Source organism: Rutilus rutilus (genome assembly GCF_951802725.1).
Source record: "Rutilus rutilus genome assembly, chromosome: 17".
NCBI classification, from domain to species: Eukaryota; Metazoa; Chordata; class Actinopteri; order Cypriniformes; family Leuciscidae; genus Rutilus; species Rutilus rutilus.
Window position 1 is genome coordinate 15,996,594 of NC_140230.1, and position 22,371 is coordinate 16,018,964.

At 38.5% G+C, this 22,371-nt stretch overlaps 2 protein-coding genes across 2 annotated transcripts in view; one reads left to right on the top strand and one right to left on the bottom strand.

The window, feature by feature from the left end:
* deptor (DEP domain containing MTOR-interacting protein) overlaps window positions 1-8,346 on the bottom strand; it is a 35,537-nt gene extending 27,191 nt beyond the window's left edge. The window contains exons 1-3 of the mRNA XM_084385728.1: window positions 7,952-8,346; window positions 7,541-7,628; window positions 1,622-1,800 (exon numbers count right to left, since the gene is read on the bottom strand). Of these exons, the coding sequence (XP_084241854.1) occupies window positions 1,622-1,800; window positions 7,541-7,626 (265 nt within the window). The 5' untranslated portion in view covers window positions 7,627-7,628; window positions 7,952-8,346. The remainder of the gene's footprint in view (window positions 1-1,621; window positions 1,801-7,540; window positions 7,629-7,951) is intronic.
* A 740-nt stretch (window positions 8,347-9,086) lies between these two features.
* Window positions 9,087-16,109, top strand: dscc1 (DNA replication and sister chromatid cohesion 1). Its single transcript, XM_084385865.1, has 9 exons — window positions 9,087-9,425; window positions 9,943-10,108; window positions 10,222-10,356; window positions 13,688-13,778; window positions 14,336-14,474; window positions 14,574-14,626; window positions 14,702-14,859; window positions 14,983-15,131; window positions 15,920-16,109. Exons 1-9 carry the CDS (start codon window positions 9,256-9,258, stop codon window positions 16,029-16,031), a joined length of 1,173 nt encoding a protein of 390 aa, XP_084241991.1. The 5' UTR covers window positions 9,087-9,255; the 3' UTR covers window positions 16,032-16,109.
* The last annotated feature ends 6,262 nt before the right edge of the window (window positions 16,110-22,371 follow it).

Below are 22,371 nucleotides of genomic sequence, written 5' to 3' on the forward strand. Positions count from 1 at the left end.
TAACAATAATATAAGGACTGCCCGACGAAACGAGGCTCGGGACAGTTGACGCAACTGTCACTTTCCCGACCGAGAAAATCCCGAAAGTTTATCACTTGCGCGTGTTTTTAAGCCTTGCCAATTTAAATATTCAAGCACAATAAGACGCGAAGGAGAACTCAATTCAATAGTGTGAGAAGTTTTGTGTGCGCACACATCCAAAGCGCGCGCCCCAGAAAGCAACTTCTCAGACAGCGCACAAATGTTAAATTGAGTTTCAGCTTTCACGTCTTCTTGCGCTTGAAAGTACATATTCACACAAAATTACGTAAAATAATGCCAGTCTCGGCGAGTATCCTAGTAAACATAGTCTGCTGTATCTTGTGAACGTAAACAGTTCAGAAATGAAATGTATGTGTAACAGTATATTGGATCCGTGCAGCTCTTAAAGTGACAGCAGCCTGATAAACCTGCTGCTGCTGTCTTTGTTTTTAATGTTAATCAAACAACAAAGAACTAAGAAAAAACACTCACTGCTCTTGACTGAGTAACTTTTGTAACTTTAATAAGGATTAATCTATATTTAATTTATAAAGTGAAGACTATGCATGGCATTTTACATTTGATTATTCATTTTCTCGACCTGAAAATTACTGTTAGACTTACCTGAAAAACATGAAAATCTGTGGTTATTTTACGTGTATGTTTGTTCTACTGAATTTGTGCTATTGCTCGTAATTTGATTATTTGTTCTTATTTTGTTACTGACAGTTTACAGCCGTATGTAAGATTGTGGCCAAAACTGGTACTGCAATCACTTTCAAATTACTGTAGAGCGGTGTATCCCCTCCCCCTCCCCCCTGACTCGAGGTTGCCAGATAGGGTGCAGGATCCAGCACGAACGTAGGCTGCTACGTAGCTGTGGTAACTAGAGCAGAGCTGGCAACCCCGATGCCGAAACACTACTGACTTCGTGATTGGTAGATAGGTGGAGGGTGGCGCTTCAGGCCAAAACACAACATGACAACATCAACATCAGTTGAGGGCTGCAACTTCACTTTTTAAATGACAATATCCTGGCCGGACTACTGTTGTCAGTGATATAAGTATTTGAAATGAACATGATTTCTTAATGTCTAGTGACATATCAGGGCCATTTTATGATTAATTGAAATACATTTCTTACATACAGCTCCTTTAACAATATTTGAAATTTATATGAGTTAGGCTAGTAATTTTTGGTGTCACAACCATATTTAATACGGTTATGGGTCAAAAGCAACACAGAAAAAGACAATAACTAGGTCTGTTTTATTTTATTTTATTTATTTATTACTTTTTTGTGGTGGGGCTAGTAAAAAATTTTGGCAGGGCAAGTCAAAATTTGAACCACTGGCCTGGTTGAAAAAATCCTTAGTGTTGAGCCCTGAGAGGGCAATATGTGTTGTATGTATCGGTGAGTATTAGGTGGCGTCATATCTCTTACTAGTGGTCACAAGAAGAAGAAAAAAAAGCGAATCGGAAGATAGGTGTATCATCCCAGCCCTAGTAATTAATGACAGAATGTTACATTGGGTTAACGTTACCATTAATATTGCAGAATACAAATATAGGAATTCAAGTCTGTGTAAGACAAACCCACCATGGTGAATGATGCTCTGGTCAAAAAGTTTCTGCATGATCGTGATGGCAGTCTCTCTGTCAGAGGCTTCTTTGTGCTCAATTAGCCAATCAAGTATCTCCTTAGCTACAAAGCAGTTCGGATAGGTGCGGAGATGATGCCTTCTGTCCTTAATCACCTTACTCTCATGGAGTCGCAGCCTGGAAAACAAGGAATAAATCAGACCAAGAGTCATCTTTCCACCCTTTTCGGTGTGAATTCTCCATTCAGCAACCAGCATTAAATAACCTGCAACACAAAAACCTGTAACATCATGACACACTTTTTAAAAAATGACCTCCATACCTACATTCGCACAGCTATATCTTTCCTGGGTCAATTCATGAAGATTCAACCTAAAAATAACTTCCCGATTTGTCTTTAAAAGTACAAAAGTTTTATAGAACAGATGGTTGACATAGAATGAGCCAATTATAACATTACGATTTATAATCCAGTTCACCTAAACTCAAATGTGTAATGTAATTAGACTAACCTATGAGAGTTTCATCGAAATTCAAGTGCCCACATGTGGCTTTTGGTGTCTTTAACAGTTATTATCATGACTAAATTGTAATCATTATTATGTCATTATTATTATGTAATTTGGTTTTATGCAATAGCTTTATTGCACCTTTCACTTAATCATCTGTGTTAGATTACAGAATTTATGACATGTGGGCATACAAATAATAATAATAATAATAATAATTTCAATACAATGAAAGTCAGAGGGGTCCAAAATTTTGTTGACTTTCATTGCAAGGACAAAAACAGTTGTAACATTCAAAAGATCTTTTTTTGTGTCTCGCAGAAAACCTACAGGTTTGAAAAGGTCTGTAAATAACAACAGAATTTTAATTTGTTGGTGACCTATCTTTTTAAGAGGTGCTGGAACACACATTTTAGCTTGTTTACAACCAAAAGAAAAAACTACAGTAGGTTATGAACTCCATAAGTGCCAGTAGAAGTTTCCATCATATCTTGTTCTAACACTGATAGCTACATATTCTGAATTATATTATCAGCAACAAGCAGTCGTGCAGCAGTTGACACAACGGCATGGGGTTGACAAGTAACTGAACACCCTGTAACAAAGACTCACATGACCACAGCAGTGTGCAGCCAGTAGGTCATACTATTAAAGTGCACTTTGGCACTTTCTGACATGAACAACAGAGCAATTTGAGACACGTGATAGAACATTACCATAATAGCCTGAGTGAAATGTCAGCTATGACTAGTGTTTTCCAATGGCAAGTGGTTGGTGTCTACCATGAGGCAAATGAATGTTTATAGGGTTTGCAATCATATAGAACTAATTAACTAATAGTCCGAATTAATGATCAGTTATAGATCATTTCATGTTACGCATCCAGTTCTTATTTTTGGATGCAGTGCTACTGCTATCATTAATGAAAATAAAACTAAAACTAAAACTTTATGACTCCAATGCTAACTAAAATAAAAGTGCTCACAAATTATTTTTAGTTTTTGACATGTGATGTAATATTACACCCAATCTGCATTAAATATGAAAATAAATACCACTAGATAGTAGTAACACTAGATTATGCCGAGAAATATGAGAAACATCTTTAAATGATACATTTAAATATATTTTAAATGAAATTAAACTATTATTTGGTAGCCCTAAAACACTAAAATAAAAAAAAGACTTTAAAAGTACATCGACAGAAACTTGAAAACTCCACAACACTAAAGCAAAATTGCAAAACTAAATTGAAAAGACAAATTGATAATAAAAACTAAATGAAAAAACTGTAATAATAATCCTGTATTGATGTGTGAGAGTGAGAAACTTTATCCACTGCTGGACAATGTTAGCCCCCATTTTATCTAGTATTTTTTTATAATATTTCTTGTTTTATAAAAATAAAAATAAAACTATTATATTGTCTGTCAATATTGTTGAGGAGGCACTTCCATATTTCTGGAACCCCTGGCTGTTTATTTAAAACCTGTCCGTTAACTGGACTAAACCAAAGTCTTTAGGTATGCAAAGACCTTATGTATTTATGAATTTTAGTCCTTATGTAGCCCCGCCCCTTTTCAGCGCTGCGCTCGTTGTGTTCGGTCTTCCGGTTTGTAAATCCACAGCATGAAGGTAAGATCTTACGGATTTATGAATGCACCGGTCGTTTTAAAATATATGCTTAAAACGTTACAATACTCATGATAACTTTCGTTAACTCTACAATAAGTAAATCCACTTCACCAGCGAATTACTTAGAAATATACAGAGCTACTGCAAAAACGGAAGTTAAAAATTCTAAAGATGGCTGCGTGCTTGTTTCTCTAGCACATAAAATCTATTACTATTAATGAGAGAAAATGCAACGCGTAATATGGCGGAATAAGTCCCGCCTTCTAAATAAAAGTCATTGCATCACTGCAGTTAGTGAATCAGAACAGTAAGTGTTCTGAGATGCGCGCTTATGACTGAACATGCGCATTGGCAACTCCAGCCTGGAAAATACGTTTTTTTATTTTTTATTTGAGCATTTAGTAACAAATTTTAAGAAAGTGATTTAAATTATATGAAATTGAATCGGGAAGAACAGCTTTGGAGAATTTGACGTTTGCCCATTCAAAGAGATAGGAGCTGTACTTGCATACTGCCTGAGAGGCGCTTTAAAGATGGACGCCGAGTGAAATGACGTGCCTTAGAAGAACTTTGACTAAACTCTGTTCTGACTACCAACAGCAAACCTAGAGCTAACCTGATATCAGGTACATCTGAGCTGGGACTGGGTAAAATGTGGGTCTGCTGTCACTGCCTGATTACTGATTATACAAACCTGAGTCAGCTGTACATGGGAAAATGGAAGTGATACCAGCGATCGGCAGATAAAACCGGTTCACTGTGACCTACAATAACAGGACCAGTCCTGTGGTACTGGTATTCCCACAAAACTGGGAAATAAAATCTTTCTCTAGCCCACCAAATGATGTCTTTACCTCCAGGGAGTCTGTTAGAGATCCAATAACATTATTATTATTATTATATGCACCTGAAACCACATTCAGGACGTTGCATATGACGTCATGTACAGAACCTAATAAAACAGCTGAGCTTGTAAATAACACGTTTTAAGGTTGCTAGATAGTGTACCACTGAAAAAGCTATGGTGTCCTCGTCCTGTACTGTGATTCAGCAATCATTAATCAGATGTATTGACTAAACAGCGTTCACTATCACTGTCACAGTTCACTACGAACACAGCAGGTGTCTGGGAAAGGACATAGACTCAAACATAGCTGCGTTCTCCAATCAGTCACATTACAAAAAAACTCAGCAAGGTTGTGATCAACAGCAAACAAATAGATTTTCATTATGTGTGTATCACAAAACTAGCTCCAGCAGATAGATCAGGGGCCAGTTGCATGAACATATCCCTTATTGTCTTAAGTCAAGGGGCAGTCAGTCTCACTTTCTAGTAACAAATCAGACCAATCTACGTTTTTATATAACTGAGTCTGACTTGGAACAGTTATGAACAGTCTTAATGGAAAAAAAAAATTGATGACTAAGTCATAAAACTAGTCTTAGCTGTGCAACCGGCCCCAGGTTTTCCCCTACGGACAAACCCAAACAAATTATAAGATACAGTGATAAAAGGGTGGACACACCAACTTCTCCTTGAAAACTCCACACTCTGAATAGTTTTTTTAATTAAAAGATTGGAGTCCGACATATAAAAGTCTGACATACATCAGGCGAATTTTGTTTGTTTCACTGGAAGATCGAATTAGTAGAGATGATGTGGTCAAAAAAAAAGAAAAGTAAAATGAAAACCAAAAAAGATCCATAACATGCATTTACAAAATAGATAAGGTGAATTTAATTCCAACTTTAAAGATCGCCTTTTCGAAATGGAAAATTGTGTAATTGTGTAATCAATTGTGTGACAAATGGGTGTGCCAAATGCATGTCTTAATGTGCTATATGTCTAAACCAACAAAATTTTCAATGTAATAAAAGATCAAAGTCTGAATAAAGTTGGCATAAAGTGGAATTTGCGATAGTCTTTTCTTCCCTATTGTGTGATGTACTGTATAACTGAGGGGCCATTTTACACTACACCGTTTTCAACTAAAAAGCGTAACATTTTGCATGCATTTTGGCCATTCATTTACACGACAACTGCGTTTTTGGGCCCTGAAACGCAAACTTTTGAAAACGATACCATTATCGTCTCCGTATAAACTACAAAAAATGCGAATTTGTGAAAATGGTGACTGCATGCGCATTACATGTTCAGTCAATAGGCGTAAAGTGTTTCTTTACCAACTACTGGCCTGTCATGAATAATAATATGAGTTTTTAATTCGTTTTCGGGGATCTGTGTGAACGGGATCGTTTTGACGACAGTGTCATCTGTAAGTGAAAAATTAAAAGGAATACCATCCGTTTAACGGTGTCGTGTAAACATACCCTGAGTAAAACTACTTCTAAAACAAGAAAAAAAATGTGAGGTGGGGACTTGATTTTGTCCATCAATTTTTGTTTGCTATAGAGCCTAAGTCCCTCCCCTCCGCTTCCGGCTCATGGGACCTTATTTCGGAAAAAATATGTATGGTAGTCAATGGCGAGAGACAACTTATCTTTTTATTCCGTCTGAACTGTGCCCTGAATTACACATATGATGTTTGTCAATTTAAAAGATAATTATGAAAGTCAAGAAAGTCGCAGTTTGTCATAAAACAGAAGAGTAACATTTAGTTTTAATAAAACACAATAAAAATCATTTAATGAGAAGGCGTATATTGACAAGATTTTGTTTACATCTACCTTGTAAATATATTTTTTGCTATTTTATTAAAAAGGTTACAATTACAACAACAATTACAATTTTAACAATATTTCAAGTGTAATCTTTCTTTTAATTAGGCCTACGTATTTTCAGTCTTATACCTCAACAGTTTTACATCAAACTGCGACTTTCTTGACTTTAAAATGTATCTTTTAAATTGACAAACATCATATGTGTAATTCAGGGCACAATTCAAACGAGATCAAAATATTTGTTGTCTCTCGCCATTGACTACCATACAATATTTTTCGGAAATAAGGTCCCATGGTGGTCCACCGTAAGGGGAGGGACTTAAGCCTGTTTTATACTTCTGCGTCGAACTGCCGCCGTAGCTACGTCGTAGGCTGTATGTAGCGCGCGTACCCTTCGGCGTACCCTGACGTGCACCTCTCCAAAAATGTAACAACGCGTCAATTCTACGCGGACACAAGCGCTGTGATTGGTCTGCCAGAACCCCTCCCTCGGGGTTTCATGCTCCCCAGGTGCGCGTCAACGCGGACAACGACACAGAAGTATAAATTAAAACCAACACGTTGCCTACGGCGTATAGGCTCCGGCGTATGTCCGACGCAGAAGTATAATGAGGCCTTTAGGCTCTCTATTGCTGTGATCTCATGTGAGTGACAGATTGTCCCGCCCTCGTGCCACTAAACACGTCATCAGAGAAAAGATGTCGCTGCTAGTGGGAAAGAGGGCACGGAAATTTAAATAAAAAAAATAATGACGTTACGGATAACATATCTGATGCATATCTGTTCGGAGAAGTCTAAGACAAATTTCCACTAAGGTGGACAATAAAGTCTAATGAATGAATGAATGAATGGATGGATAAATCATTAAATAATCCTGCAATATTCCATAAAAAATAAATATTTTTTAATTTTATTTTTTTAATTTCATGGTGACTTCAAATAGCCACAGTGGCAAATTAGAAGAGATCTCCTGACAGCGACGGGACACACTAAAGACGTCGCTCGCTTGCAGTTTCATTCATCGGGATCGTTCTAGTTTTGATGCGTGCGCTATGGTAGTCGGTGTAATTGGGGTGTCAAGCCACACCTACCGTAACTGTTCTCCTGTAACGAGGACTTCGGCCATGCGCTCCAGCTCAGCAGCCCTCTTCTGTGTGCTGTTCCCAATGCCGTCCATCTCTGGATATGAAATCATACTCGTGAATGTGACAAATCAACGTTTGGAGGAAATTAATACGCTTCTCGTGAAACGAACTGACATGCACAGCGTGCTTAAATTTGTATTGGGTGTAACGTTACTGAACACGCCTCTCATACAGCATATTAATTTGGAGAGGCTTGATGATTATGACAGCTTTAATGTTTGAGGTAGACGAATTGTCCAGAATGAAATGAGCGAAAACAACACAGCGGCATGTTATATGTTTATGTAACACGCCATCCGAAAGATTTAAATCAGACTCCATAATGTAAGAACGTGATATGGAGAAAAGATTGTTTACCTTATTAATGCCGATGCAGATCGAGACTTCAAACAGATCTGAAATGATGATGATTTGCAGAGGAATACCAGCGATGTCACTGAAAGAGCATCACTGTTCAGTTGATAACAGCTGAAACCTAGTCGAAATAACTTGTGTCTTTTGTGTGCCATCAAGTGCCCTCAGCCATCACATGCGTTTACATGCATGAACCGCAAAGCTTTGCAATAAATCCCACCGAAGCATCAAACAGCAGATTATTTGTGAAGACAGACTCCGGCCGATTAATTTTCTTCATTCCATTGTGGATTGTTTACTATTCTCCAGTGAAAGCACGTTACTGTCCATGTTGCAGGGCGAGTCAACTTGACCATCCTCATAGGCGGAGTCACCATGAGGGGCGGAGCCTGGGGCCCATCTCTTTACTCTCGAATACTCACTTTAAAATTTTTTTTGTTAAACTACATTTTAAATATTAGATTATTTTTGCCATGCCTTCGTCCTTGATTTTTACTGTTTTTCAAACGTCTTTTTATTCTATACACAATGGTAATTCAGAGTAATCTGCAGACAAAAATATCTAAAATAGTCATAAAACATTCGTAACAGATGCATAAGAAGTCAAATTAACAATAAAAAGTAAAATAAACTATTTAAAATGTAAAACATATAAAAATATACATTTTATTATACATTATTAGCCTATATATTTTATTGTTTTATTATCATCCCAGACCTAGACTTTCAATGCTAAAATCTAAAAATCTATAATTATTTATATAAAAAATAAAAATATTATTACGTTAAAAAATATGAAAAGAGTAAGATAAACATCTATCTATCTATCTATCTATCTATCTATCTATCTATCTATCTATCTATCTATCTATCTATCTATCTATCTATCTATCTATGTTTCATGTCCACCACAACAATTTAGTTTTTCTAAAGTTAGTGTTTACCTAGGACAAGACTGTCAATGAAGAGAATTGAAATATGGTGCATGATGTGTGAAGAAAACAGAAAATATATCTTGGGGACTGAACACTAAGAATCCATAGTGTTCAATTGCAGTGCACATTTTTTTGAGCATCACAACTCAAATAAAATGAAAGGACACATTTCAATGAAATCTTGTTATTTAGCGCCATCTTATGGAATAGTGACGTTTACCGCCTGAAAACGCTCATTGGCTCGTGATACTGTCAATCAACCGGAACCTTCTCTTCCGGTTTAAATATTGCGGGAAAGTTGAGCTGCGGGCTGACAACAGCACAAGTGTTTATGTTGTGTTCAGTCGACCTGGATAAAACAATTTTGATAACATGAGGACATTAGAAGAGGTTCAAGCCACACTACAAATAGCTAAAGTAAAAGAAGAAGACCTGCAGCCCGTCACTTACTGTCTCTCTTTTGGAGATAGTGTGTCGTCGGGCGATTACTGTCTCCTGGAGCTGGATGATACACTTTGCAAACACATCGAAGGTGGCAAAAGGTGAATAGTGCTTCGTTTTAAGATCAGCTTAACATCTCAGTATTATTTTTGACAGATGACGTTTTTAACATAAATTAGTATTGCATGCTGCATTCCCTTCTGGAAAAGAAGTAACGTTAACTTCAACATACTTAGTAACGTTATTTATTAGGAATTTAAAAGTATGCTTAAGTACCAACTGATTGCATGTTATTTACAATGAAAAAATAAAATAAATACACACACACACACACACACACACACATACACATAAGTAAGTGTATGTGTTAAGATAAATAGTCAAGTCATGAAAATGTTGGCTACTCTCTTTACAGTAAATACACTTAAATTACCTTTTATTTCATTCATGTTTATATTTTATCTGCAAGTACCGTTTTTTTTTTTTTAAATATATATATTTAAGACTTGAAGTACACTACAAATGCACATTTAATTCAATTAAGTGCACTTCTTTTCACAAAGGTTGTTAATGTTTCTCTGTCCTGAATGATGTATGTCAGTTTATGTTTCTCATTAGTCTTATAATCAGAGGTGATAAAGACGAGCATGCTGTCCTGTGCACTGAAGAAAAGACATACGACTTGAAAATTGCGGACACGTCAAATCTGCTCCTGTTTGTCCCAGGATGTAAAACGCCAGATCAGCTGCCCGACAGCTCAACATCTCAACTCATGCATGCACAGGTGACTGACTGGAAAAGTTGTTTCTGAAGATGCGATTTTATTCTTTATAGTAGGTGACTATGGAAAGTGTAATGCTGATTGTGTGCATTGACAGATATGTTGTTGTTTTCCAGATTTGGGGTTTGTCAAATAGTTATTGGGAGCTGAGAAAGCAGAGACCAAGGTTGAAGAAACTGAAGAAACTTCTCATGGAGAATCCATATGATGGTCCAGCGGTGGGCATTCAGGAGGAGGCGCCAGGAGAGAAGGTACACCAGGAGTCAGAGTTAGTAGCCCATACTCACAATATATATAAAGGATAAACCATGGCTAGCTGTTAGGGGTGTAACGATTCGTTTTAACAACGATTCGATTCGATTCGCGATTCATGGTTGTCGATACGATTCAAGGACGATATTGGTTCATTTAGAACGATCCGATCCGAAACGATTCAGTGACTTGAAATCGATTCAGTAACTTTTTAGCCAAAAATTCTTGTAAGGGAATCAGGTATCAATTAATTATAGATATAAACAAACAAGTAAACAATAATTAATGTAAAATGCATTCACATTTTATTTTAATAAGTAGGACTGAACGATTATGACAAAAATTATAATTGTTGATTATTCCCTTGAAATTGTAATTGTGATTATTAATTATGATTATCACAACATAGAATGATGTTTTGAATAGTTTGGCCATGGGACCCACATTTCCGCATGGTCATCAAGCCGCGACCCAACTTTTTAGGAATTATATAAGCCTATTATAATACATTTGTTTACACAAAAATTGTTGACTTACAAGTTCTGTCCCCCTTTACTTAACAATTTTTTTTTAAGAATATGACAAATACTGATAGACAGTAGGCACTGCGAGGTTAAGCTATTAAATAGCAGTCCCAAACTAGTTTTTGTTAATACAATCTTGGTATGAGCCACCACCACAGTCATATAAAAATATACAAAACCAGTAAGTGGCATTTTGTTATGGAAACAAACAACAATTAGGCTACCATGGTGATACACAATACTTAGAAGAACTGGTAAAGAAACATGGAAACTGCTCCTGATAAATAGCAACACACATGACGTACCAATAACGTAATTTATTGGTATTTTACTTTTATTTCTTAACTTACTAATTTACGACGTTGCATGCTCGTATTTCTTTTGCGCTTAGTGAAGTGATACAGCGCGCTCCGGCGCATTTGCGCGTGCAATTGAAGAGTGCGCGCTACTGCAGTATAGCGGCTGAGAGGACAGGACAGTCCGTTTTTCTGAGGCGAGAGACTTTGCACTGCTTGTTGTCTTTGCGCTGCTGCTGGCGCGTCACGCATGGCGACGACGACACAGATAGGCAGACTGAATCGAGTAACGTTTAACGCCTTTATCATTAAAAGTGCAAAGAAAAAACATCCATATAAGTCTAACGTGCTTAAATAATCCAATGCGCTATTTTTCTAGTATCGATACAATCGATTCATTACCTTTTAAAACGATATTAGATCGATATATGTCGTCTGGAAGGCCAACTTGCCGAGCACAGATCGATCCAGTTGGATCGTAGGAATATAAATCGATACATCGATGTAGTTGATGAATCGTTACACCCCTACTAGCTGTGCATTAAACAATTTTAATTAAAGGTATAGCGGAGGATTTTCTTTTTCCGGGTGGATCATCAAGACTATTGGTCCTCCTAAGTGTCAATCATTCTGGTGATATGTTTACGTAAGGCCGTCGTACGTGCTCGTGCACACGATTCACACGATGGCGTGTGCTCAAAACACAGGTTGGGCTTCCCACTGATGCCTCAGTCGCGAAGTTTCTACTTGACAGGTAAAGTTTGACATGCTATTTGGAGAAATCCATTTAAAATCACTGCTAGTAAAAGTTAATGTAAGCTATGATTAGCTCGTGCATGCTCTCTCGTGCACACGTTTAATAGGCGTTCCCTCTCGGGAGCAGGTAGAGTGTTGCGCATGTGCATTTTTTCAAAAAGTGGAGAGGGCGGTTCTTTTCTAAAATTCGGGAAAATCCTCCACTATACCTTTAATGCATGACACAGAGGCAAAGAACCACCCCACGTGAAGCGGAGTGCGTTCAAATCGTTAAGTGCACAGCTATTTGTGGATTATCCAGCCTATACCATGGTCATTTGCCAGCACTGAAAAGTGAAAAGTACAATGCAATACATTTTTTGTATTGCATGACAAGTTGGTCCCAAGCGGGTAAAGGTCTTAAGACCACTTGAATCATTATATAAAACAGCACTTAAGATCCATGATAAAAACGCGTCAATATCACCACTGCAAAATAATTACTAAGTACAATATTTTAAATTTTGGAAATTTGATAAAGCATTCAAATGTTTGCTTACTTTTTAAAATCATGTATAATGCTGTCGCTCCTCCTTTAAAAAAATGTATTACGCTCAACTCAGAAAAAAAAAAGAGCTACTCGGTCAGCCACTAGAGGAGAGTGCAATATTCCCAATCGCAAAACTTCTTTTGGCAAATCAACTTTTTCTTTTGTGGCCATAACTCAGTGGAATACTCTCCCTACACACCTTATTGCATGCACAAATCCTCTAACCTTTTCGAGTTTGACAAAGGCATGGTTACTGTCACAACAAAATTGTACACATTTATGAAGTGTGTGTGTGTGTGTGTGTGTGTGTTTTGGTTTAAGGAAGGGGGAACAATTGAGCATATGATAGTTTTAATTGAAAATTAAGTGTGACTGTAGTTGTAAAATTGTATATTTTAATGTTTTTTATTTTACTTTTATGAAATTTTGTTTTATTGTCTTATTGTTCTGTGAAGGGACTACGGGCGGAAAATAGCACTTGTGCTATAACCTGGCACAATGCATCTCTCCTTGTTTTGATACAAGGTTAATGTTATTTTGTGCATTGTCCCTGTTTAAATAAAATGAATCTGAAAGCTGTTGTTGTTGTTTACATTTGACCGGAAGGCTAAAATTGATGGTTATTTTCATCAGTTACGATGCGCTAGATCTAGCATTCTGCCTACTTTGAATCAGACACAGAGATATGGTAGTGCGTAAGATTACATTTATCTGGATGAATGAATTATAGTTATTGAAAGAGAGAGAGATGCGTGTGTGAATTACCTGTGTCTGTGCGCAGCGTCTCTCTACTAACAATGAAGCTGTTTCAAAAACAGCAGTGTAACCCTTTTGTTGCTGAGAAATATTATGTAGCGATTCAGTAGAGAAGCTAATTTAATAGAAGTCGTGGGGCAGCGTTGACAAGTGAAGTTTCTTTGCTTATTGCTTATCTGAAATTTTCTGTGCTGCGGGGTGTCCAATATCTGTGCGTGTGTGTGCTTCAATGAAAACAGTGCATTAATATAGAACAGTGATTAAAGTGACTTGAACTACCTGTGCAATAAACGGTTTTAATGCACACCTTCCAGCCAATCAGAATCGAGTATTCAGACAGACCATGGTCTAAGCAAAATGTAGGTGTGTTTAGATGAGTTACTAATCCATTAACAATGTGTGTACTTTTAAAAAAAATTATTGTGCCCAAAAATAACATCAAACATTTTGTATTTATTTAATCTGTTAGTACACTATAGATGACCTTCTTGAGAGGATCCAAGCAAGTAGAGAAGAAATTGAGACACATCTTCAAAATGTTCATGCTTGTGAAATTGACGGTGAGCTGAAACAGTTTTTGGTCAGATTAAAAGTGAAATTAACTTTGGGTGGGTTTCTGGTATTATTATTACAAATTATTATAATTTGTAATTGAGGTGTTATTTAATAATTCCTTCATTATTTTTTTTATTATTAATAATGGAGAGAACCTTCCTCACAAAAATCATTTGATTTGTGTCATTATTCAGTTTGTTTTAAATTGTCAAAATGGCCAATTTATGTAGAATTATGTTTGATTTAGTATTTTACATTTAATAACACTTTAAACAGTGAAATTATTAGAATAGTTTCAGATGTACTTAAAAGTTGTATAGCTTCTGGCAACTTCTTGCCCTAAGTAGTAAATCTTATCCCAATTGTTACATTTTCAGTTTTGTATTTTAAAAACTAAATTGGCAAATGTTTCAATTTATTTCTTAATAATATATTGGATGCATTATTGTTGTGTACGTTAAAGATCCTATATTATCTTATAGAGATCATTATTATCCTATATGATCTCTATATTAATTCATAAAGCCATAGGTGACGTGAACTGATAGACCTGTGTTTGTAGGATTTTGGAGGATCCTGGATTTTGATTATGAGATGAAGCTCCTGGGTCATGTGACCCAGCTGGTGGACTCAGAGTCTTGGTCTTTCAACAAAGTTCCTCTCACTGTTTGTCTGGAAGAGCTGGGATCCCTTGAGCCAAAGTGAGTAAATATGAAAGATAAGAAAAGTGTGACTAGAAAAAAAGCAGATCCGATTCAGCCTTAAAAAAAAACGTTTAATGTTTTTTGTTTTGTGAACAGAGCCATGATAGAACACTGTCTCAACTGTTATGGAAGATGCTACACAAGTGAAGGTCAGTATATTTTTATTTAATTAACATTTAGTGAATGGAAGGACCCCTTATTTTTTATTTAATTTTTTTCATTAGATGGTCAGGTGATGTTTGCACTGGATGAGGACAAAGTATGTAGGGCCACAGCTCAGCTGCTCCTGCAAAATGCTGTGAAGTTCAACCTGTCAGAATTCCAGGAGGTTTGGCAGCAGAGCGTTCCTGAAGGAATGAGCACTAGACTGGATCAGCTCCGGGTGAGGACTTTAGTCAACTCAGCAACACTTACACAAACATTGACTAACATCAGTAACATGCTCCACTGAGAACTTAAGTATTTCTCAAGAAGTATGTTCGTTTCCATGTTTTTTGTCGTTCAGGGTTTAGCTCTATTAGATCGAAGCTCTAAACCAGAGACCATCTCGCTGCTGCGGGTGGAAGATTTGCCTGAGGACACACTGGAGCGATTCAACAGACTCTTCAGCCTGAGAGAAAAATGGACACAAGATGACATTGAACCCTACATACAGTGTGTATTTTGACATTTGAATTGTTTTAAAGAGGACCTAATATGCTTTTTTACATTTTCAACTTTCTTTAGTGTGTAAAGTTGCTTTTTGAGCATGAACAATGTCTGCAAAGTTATAAAGCACAGTCTCACACCAAATGTAGTTATTCTCTATATCAGTTTTTGAACTTCCTGAAATGCCTCGATTTTAGTCATTAGTTTTCTTCTGGGAATGAACATGTCTCGATAGCCCTCATTTAAAAAAAGTCCTGCCTATGGCATATGCAAAATAAAGGAGCGAGGCCTGGTTGAGTTCCATTAGTTGTGTGTTAAAACTCGCGGTTATGGTAAGGTGCGTCATATTTCCGAAACGCACTCGAAGCTGTTGACCAATCAACGCAATGGTCCAATCAGAGCACATTGCTGTTTTTGGACAGAAGGGCTTTATGGAGACACAAACTAAACAGTGTTACTGACAGACTTGGAAGAGAGGTGCTGCAACAATGTAAAATATGTTTAAAATAAATAATGTTTTTTGAATATTCATACATGAAAGGGCATAATAATTTGTAAAAGGGCATAATACGGCCTCTGTAAACAAAATATATATATATTTTTTTTTTATATATATATAAAAAAAAAAGTTTCAAACAATACAATGCAATATCAATCTAAATAATTACTGTTGTGTATGTTGGCAAATTTCTTAAAAATTGCAACTGCTGAACTGCCCTACGGCAACTGCAAATTTTCAAAAGATTAGAATATTTACAGACATAACCCCCAACTGATTGTTGTTTCTTCAACAGAGATCTCTGTGGAGAGAAGCAGACCACTGGAGCCCTGCTGACCAAACATGCCCGTTCATCTGTGCAAAATGGTATTAAGGTCTACAATTCAAGAAGACCTGTAGCAATTTAACAACAAAACAAGTCACTGTAAAGCCACTTATTGTTGCCTTTTATGTTGTTGAGTCAATAAACATATTATATATTGTTATACTGTGTATCTTCGTGTGTATTTTTATTTGTACACTACTGATACAATAAGCCTTAAAATTACTGTGTATGTTTACAGTTGGTTTATTGTTAATGTTTTATATTATTATTTCTGGTGTTGAATTTGTACAGCTTTGATTGATAAATTAAGTATATAAGCTCTCTGATCATGCCAAAAGACACATCCATAAGTCGAATTTTTGTTTATCAAATGTATATTTGTAACTAAGGAATAGTCACATATTACAGGTTTAAAGGTATAGCGGAGGATTTTCTTTTTCCGGGTGGATCATCAAGACTATTGGTCCTCCAAAGTGTCAATCATTCTGGTGATATGTTTACGTAAGGCCGTCGTATGTGCTGGTGCACACGATTCACACGATGGCGTGTGCTCAAAACACAGGTTGGGCTTCCCACTGATGCCTCAGTCGCGAAGTTTCTACTTGACAGGTAAAGTTTGGCATGCTATTTGGAGAAATCCATTTAAAATCACTGCTAGTAAAAGTTAATGTAAGCTATGATTAGCTCGTGCATGCTCTCTCGTGCACACGTTTAATAGGCGTTCCCTCTCGGATATAGGTGTATAAAAATAGGTGTAGTTTGTTCAATAATCAGAATGAAGGAAGAGGACAGGGTCGGCAGTGCTGGGTCTCTTTGTCATGTTCTGTAAGAATACTTTGCATTTAGTTTGTTACTTTCTCCCCCTAGTGGTCATCTAGGAGTAATTCATTGTGTTCATATATAATTCTTACATTGCTTTCATTGGTTGATTTTAACACATGATGCAGTCTGATCAGGAAACACATTAGTAGTTATATTCCATGCGGTCATCTTGCAGCTCTAGTCACCTTATTCTGTCTCCATTTCTGTTTGTGCCTTGGGAAAGCATCGCTTGTAAGTTGTATTTGAATTTATAGTTAACTACATTGATACACATGCGTCATGTACAGTATGACATTCTGTGATGTTACTTGAATATTTATTTGTTAACATGTGAAAACTGCTATTGTATAGCCTTTCAACGACGAGGTGATCAATAGTTTGTTAGTTTAGTTGTTGAGCTGCACATACTATATTTACAAGTTATTTACAGCTATAAGCATACCAGCTGAATGTAATATATGTAGCGCCCCCTACTTGCCTTTCCTGTAATTAAGTAGGATCAGCAGCGCTCCAGATTCAGTAACTATATGCCTACAGATGTTGAAGTTAGGCCCCTCTGATGTCACTAACTGAATTAATTCTCTTGTAGAAAAGTATAATATTTATCTATACTCAATTGTGCTTAAATGTACTGCTATAACCTCTCTTGAAGGAATAAAAGTCTTTGAAAGTGACAAAATGTAACAAATTTAATTTGTGTAAAATAAAAATAAATAATATTAATATAACAAATAAAACAATGTGTGCGTAATTCACAGTTATCTATTATCTCAAATCACAAGGACACAATATTACCCCAAAGGCAATATATTATTATGCCAAAATGAATGAATGTGTCTGTCACACTTTCACTGCATATGAAAAATGATCAAAATCACAGTTTTAACTGTACTGAATAACAACAATGATAACCAAAACCCTGTGGGCCCACACACACACACAACAGTTAGTCCCCACACACACACCGTTGCAGGCCTGAATCGTTGCTGGGGTACGTGGTGGCCTTGTAAACAATAAAACTGCCCGCTTCACTCTCCTGAGCGGGAAAACAATTATACCCAAAGGATACCTGAATTCAGATGGTAACCATAAGTGACGCAGCTGCACTGTGAGGAATCCCAGGAAATCTTCCTCCTTTGCGTTCGTTGTTGCGCGCCCGTTGAATACAGGCCCACGACTCCTCGGCCCAGAGTAACCGTACAGGTCTCCGCGATATCCTCCTCCGGGGCACGACTGCGCGTCCTCTGATGACGATGCAGAACGTCTATCACGGCTGGCAAACTTCCGAGTCTCTCGTTAAAATTTCAACGACTGATAATAAAACGGAAGTGTCTTCAGTACTTCACCAGTTCTCTTTACAATAACTGTAAACACTGTCTGTACTGTCGAACTGTCCCATAAAAGAAAAGAAAAAGGTGCCGCGATGTCGAGCAAACACACGGTGTGACTCAGTTCCAAACAAAATAACTCTTCTTCTAAAACTTGTGGGTATTAACAGACGTTACAAGGCACAATAAGCGTTTTAAACAGATGAATTATCAAGATAACCACTTTTTTGTTACCGCAATCTCTCCGTCTCTTTTTAATCGACCGCCTCGTCAATCTCCTCTCACTTCTCCCTTGAACAACCACTCACGTTACCTCAAACACCAGTGAGGGCGGGACTTAATTCACATAAACCAATAATATAATGAAACGCCTAACTTGTTTGTTAATGCCACGTTTTTCGCATGTGCATATCAATCAAACTTGAAATAGGGATGACATTCTTGAAGGAACACACATCTTTATACATCACTGAATTGAAATGTATATTTCAATCACCTATTAGATCTGAATTAGAACCAAACAAAAGCAAATAAAATTGAGATAACCCATAACCTGAAGAATTATATTCTACTGGGTTACATGCTCCCCCTTCTAAACCTCTCATGACCCCATGAGATTACTTCTCAGCACTTTAATGGTGACTTTAGGCTCAGTATAAGGGTTTATTTGAGTACAACGAGCACACTGTGCCATATGGTGACACCACAAGGTGTTACAGGGTTTCGTTTCTGACTCTTCCCCACCCGCTACATTTATGACCATCCCTCTATGAATCAGAGTTAAAGGTCGGTTAGTGGGCTGGCCCAGATTATCATAGCTCAACTTGACTACAGGTCTTATGTCTCTTTTTGGGCGGGACTGAACTGTCTCTACTACCTCTTTAGTAGCATTTACTATTTCAAGCTCTCCCCCTTCTAAACCAGGATCTCCCATAGTCTCTGAACTCGGATCTGGAAGCTCCCCAGGGCCTTCTTCCATGAGTATCAGCTCTGCCATTTCTGCAAGGGGTCTATCCAAGTCACCTCCACAGTTAACAGTTTCATCATCCACTGTAGAGTCCTCCCGTGTAACACACTCTGGCCTGTGCGGTTCCTCCACTCTATCCGAGTAGTAATAACACACTTCATCCTCTTCACTTTCAGAATGGTTCCTTAATTCACTTCCTGTCAGGGTCACATTCTTTTCTCCCAATCCTCTTCTCCGTTTTCTCTCCACAGATCTTGTCCTTGTCTCCGGCGGAGCAGAAACTTCCGTTGGTTCTCCCAGATCTGCCAACCTCACATGGTCCCCAACTGGTAAGAGATGGTCTCGGTGTAATGTTCTTACATTTCCCATGCCGGATTCAGGTTTCAGGCGATACACAGGTAAATTCAGTAGCTTTTCCATCACCAGGTAAGGAACAGAATTCCACTTGTCTCCTAATTTGTTCTTTCCAGACACGGCCAGATTCCTTATCAGCACACGATCACCCACAGTCAGACTCTGGTGTTTCACTCGCTTGTCGTACAACCGTTTGTTCCTTTGTTGACTTTTCTGGGCAGTTTCAGTGGCTAACTGATATGCTCTCTGTAACTCTGATTTCATCCTTTCCACATACTGTCGATGGTTACCGGCTTCCTTTCCATCAGGCGAAGTCCCAAAACACACATCCACCGGCAGACGAGCCTCTCTTCCGAACAGAAGATAATAGGGTGAAAACCCGGTTGCTTCGTTCTTAGTACAGTTGTAAGCGTGTACTAATCTGTTAATGTGTTGACTCCATCTGTTTTTCTCTGCAGGATTCAGCGTACCAAGCATGGAAAGAAGTGTTCTGTTGAACCTTTCGGGCTGTGGGTCTCCTTGTGGATGATAGGGAGACGTTCTGGATTTTCGGATTCCCAGCATGCTTAGTAGCTCTTTTATGAGACCACTCTCAAAATCTCGACCCTGATCTGAATGGATGCGAGAGGGTAAGCCATAGTGCACAAAGAATTTGTCACACAGTATCTTAGCCACAGTCAGGGCTTTCTGGTCTTTGGTGGTAAACGCTTGAGCATAGCGTGTGAAGAAACTGGCATTGGTACCAATAATGACTGGCAGCTGGGAAGGACCTTGGGGTTCAGGACATACAAGAGCCAGGATGGACAGCGACTCCTCCACACCAGTGACAGAGGCAGGAAAGGTGACATCCACTATAATATAGCCCTTATAAGGATAACTGGAAGAACTGAGGCCCCATATGGATAATCCAGTCAAGGGGTGAATGGGCACATCAGGCAGGTTCTTGGAATACCAGCTTTCAAACACAATCGTCACTTGTGATCCGCTGTCTAACAGTGCTTGACATACACGGCCATTAAGCTTCACTTTTACAGTGGATGCCGGTCCTACTAGTCCTTTAGGAAGATGGCTGGATTCATGGATGGTGGTCTGGCTCTTTTTGGAGAAACAGGCTTGGTTTTGAGTAGTTCTATTGTCAGCTGTCTCATGCTTCCCACCTTTTGCCTGCCGCAAAGAACGAATCAGCTTCTGAATCACTTGATCCGAATTTGGTGGAGCTTGACACTTGTTGGCAATATGGCCATCTTCTCCACACTTGTAGCAGAAGTAGTCATCTCTTGTTCGGGCTGACTGATATCTTAACGCCGCGGGAACAGACTGGCATGGTTTTGGCCGCTGCTCTAGCACCTGAGGTGAGTATTGAGTAGAACTGACACTCAGAACTGCCAACTGCTGCTGTAGGTGTTGGACCTGTTTCTTTAACTCTTGGACTTCTGAATCATCAGCTTTTTCAGTTGTTTTCTTGAGTGGTTTTTCTTTGGTTTTAATCACTAATGATGAAGTAGAAACATCTTGGCCCTCAACCCCGCTTATTTGGGTTCTCAATTCTTGAAGCTCGGCCTTGAGTTCCTGGATAACAGACACGCTGGCTCTTTCATCTTCGTGGAATAGTATGGCCTTCGCTTTCGCGGACATTCTGTGGCGAGCTGCTTCACTCTCTTCTGCCTCACGTATTTCCTTCAGCAGACTCAGAAAAGAAGGTGGGTGATTTTTTCTTTCTCTCAGCCTCAGTTGGAGCAACATCATGTCAGAATTCACAGCCCCTCTAATCAGCTGTTCCACTCGTACTTTATCGACCATACTGAGGGTCAGTCCGTCTCGTTCCACGACTTTGCTGAGGGTCTTCTCCATCCTTCTCAGGAATTCAGATAAAGCCTCCCCGGTGCCCTGGCGCATAAGACGAAACTTGAAGTATAAATCCTCACCAGACTCAGATGATCCAAAGGTGCTCTCCAACGCTTCCAGATACTGTGAGGCGCTAGCTTCAGGATCAGAGAATCTGACAGCTCTTACAATATCCATTGCAGGCCCCTTGAGGCTTTCCACAATTCTGCGTCGTTTTTCTTTTTCGGAGCAGTCACACTCAGTTATCAGCAGCCTGGCTTGATCAATCCAATTTTCCATATTCTCCTCACCCATGGGAGTTGGAACTACGGCTGAAAATGTGCGCAGGCGTCGGTATGTGTTGTTGTCGCTCGGGTGCTTTACTGTCTTTTCCAGGACCTCACCCATGGCGCGTATGATTGACTCGGGGGAACTGTCAGTGGCACTGTGTGGAGAAATCAAAGCTTGTACCTCGCTGAGAGACTTTCCTTCTTCCATCAGGAACTTTGCAAACTTTTCTATAAACCCTGCAGAAGCTGTGTCAGATGCAGATTCTGTGGTCTGGATTACTACGACTGACCAGGGCTCTTCCTTTTCTCCCCTTGACACTTCAGGAGGTATGCACTTTGGGTCAATGGCTTGTCGACACTCACACAACACCAGCAGATAATGTGAAGTGGGTCCTTCTCTCGTGTCTCGTACTCGAACTCTTCCTAGAGCTTTTACTGCTTCCATCACCTCTTCAATTTCGGCCACCTCTGTGTGAACAGGTACATTTACCAACATAAGAGCATGAGTCTCATCAATGTTAACATCTTTGCACCAGTTGGCCAACTCTGCTTGGAGACTGGGGTCTTTTGTTAGGGCCATGACGACACTTTATGCACTATTCAATTAATTATGATGTAATTACAGGGGTGTGTTGAGCTTAAATTTCTTTGTTTCTTCTTCTTTCAGCAAACTATTTTGTGACTTGCAGAGGGAGATCCCGGACGAGCCCCCACGTTATGTAGCGCCCCCTACTTGCCTTTCCTGTAATTAAGTAGGATCAGCAGCGCTCCAGATTCAGTAACTATATGCCTACAGATGTTGAAGTTAGGCCCCTCTGATGTCACTAACTGAATTAA

What these genes read in the sequence shown, in the direction of transcription:
- dscc1 (XM_084385865.1), top strand. Translation starts at nt 9,256, where the DNA reads ATGAGGACATTAGAAGAGGTTCAAGCCACACTACAAATAGCTAAAGTA. An exon ending in CTCAACTCATGCATGCACAG is followed by an intron (nt 10,109 to 10,221) that starts GTGACTGACTGG and finishes GTTGTTTTCCAG; the next exon opens with ATTTGGGGTTTGTCAAATAG. An exon ending in CTAGACTGGATCAGCTCCGG is followed by an intron (nt 14,860 to 14,982) that starts GTGAGGACTTTA and finishes TTTGTCGTTCAG; the next exon opens with GGTTTAGCTCTATTAGATCG.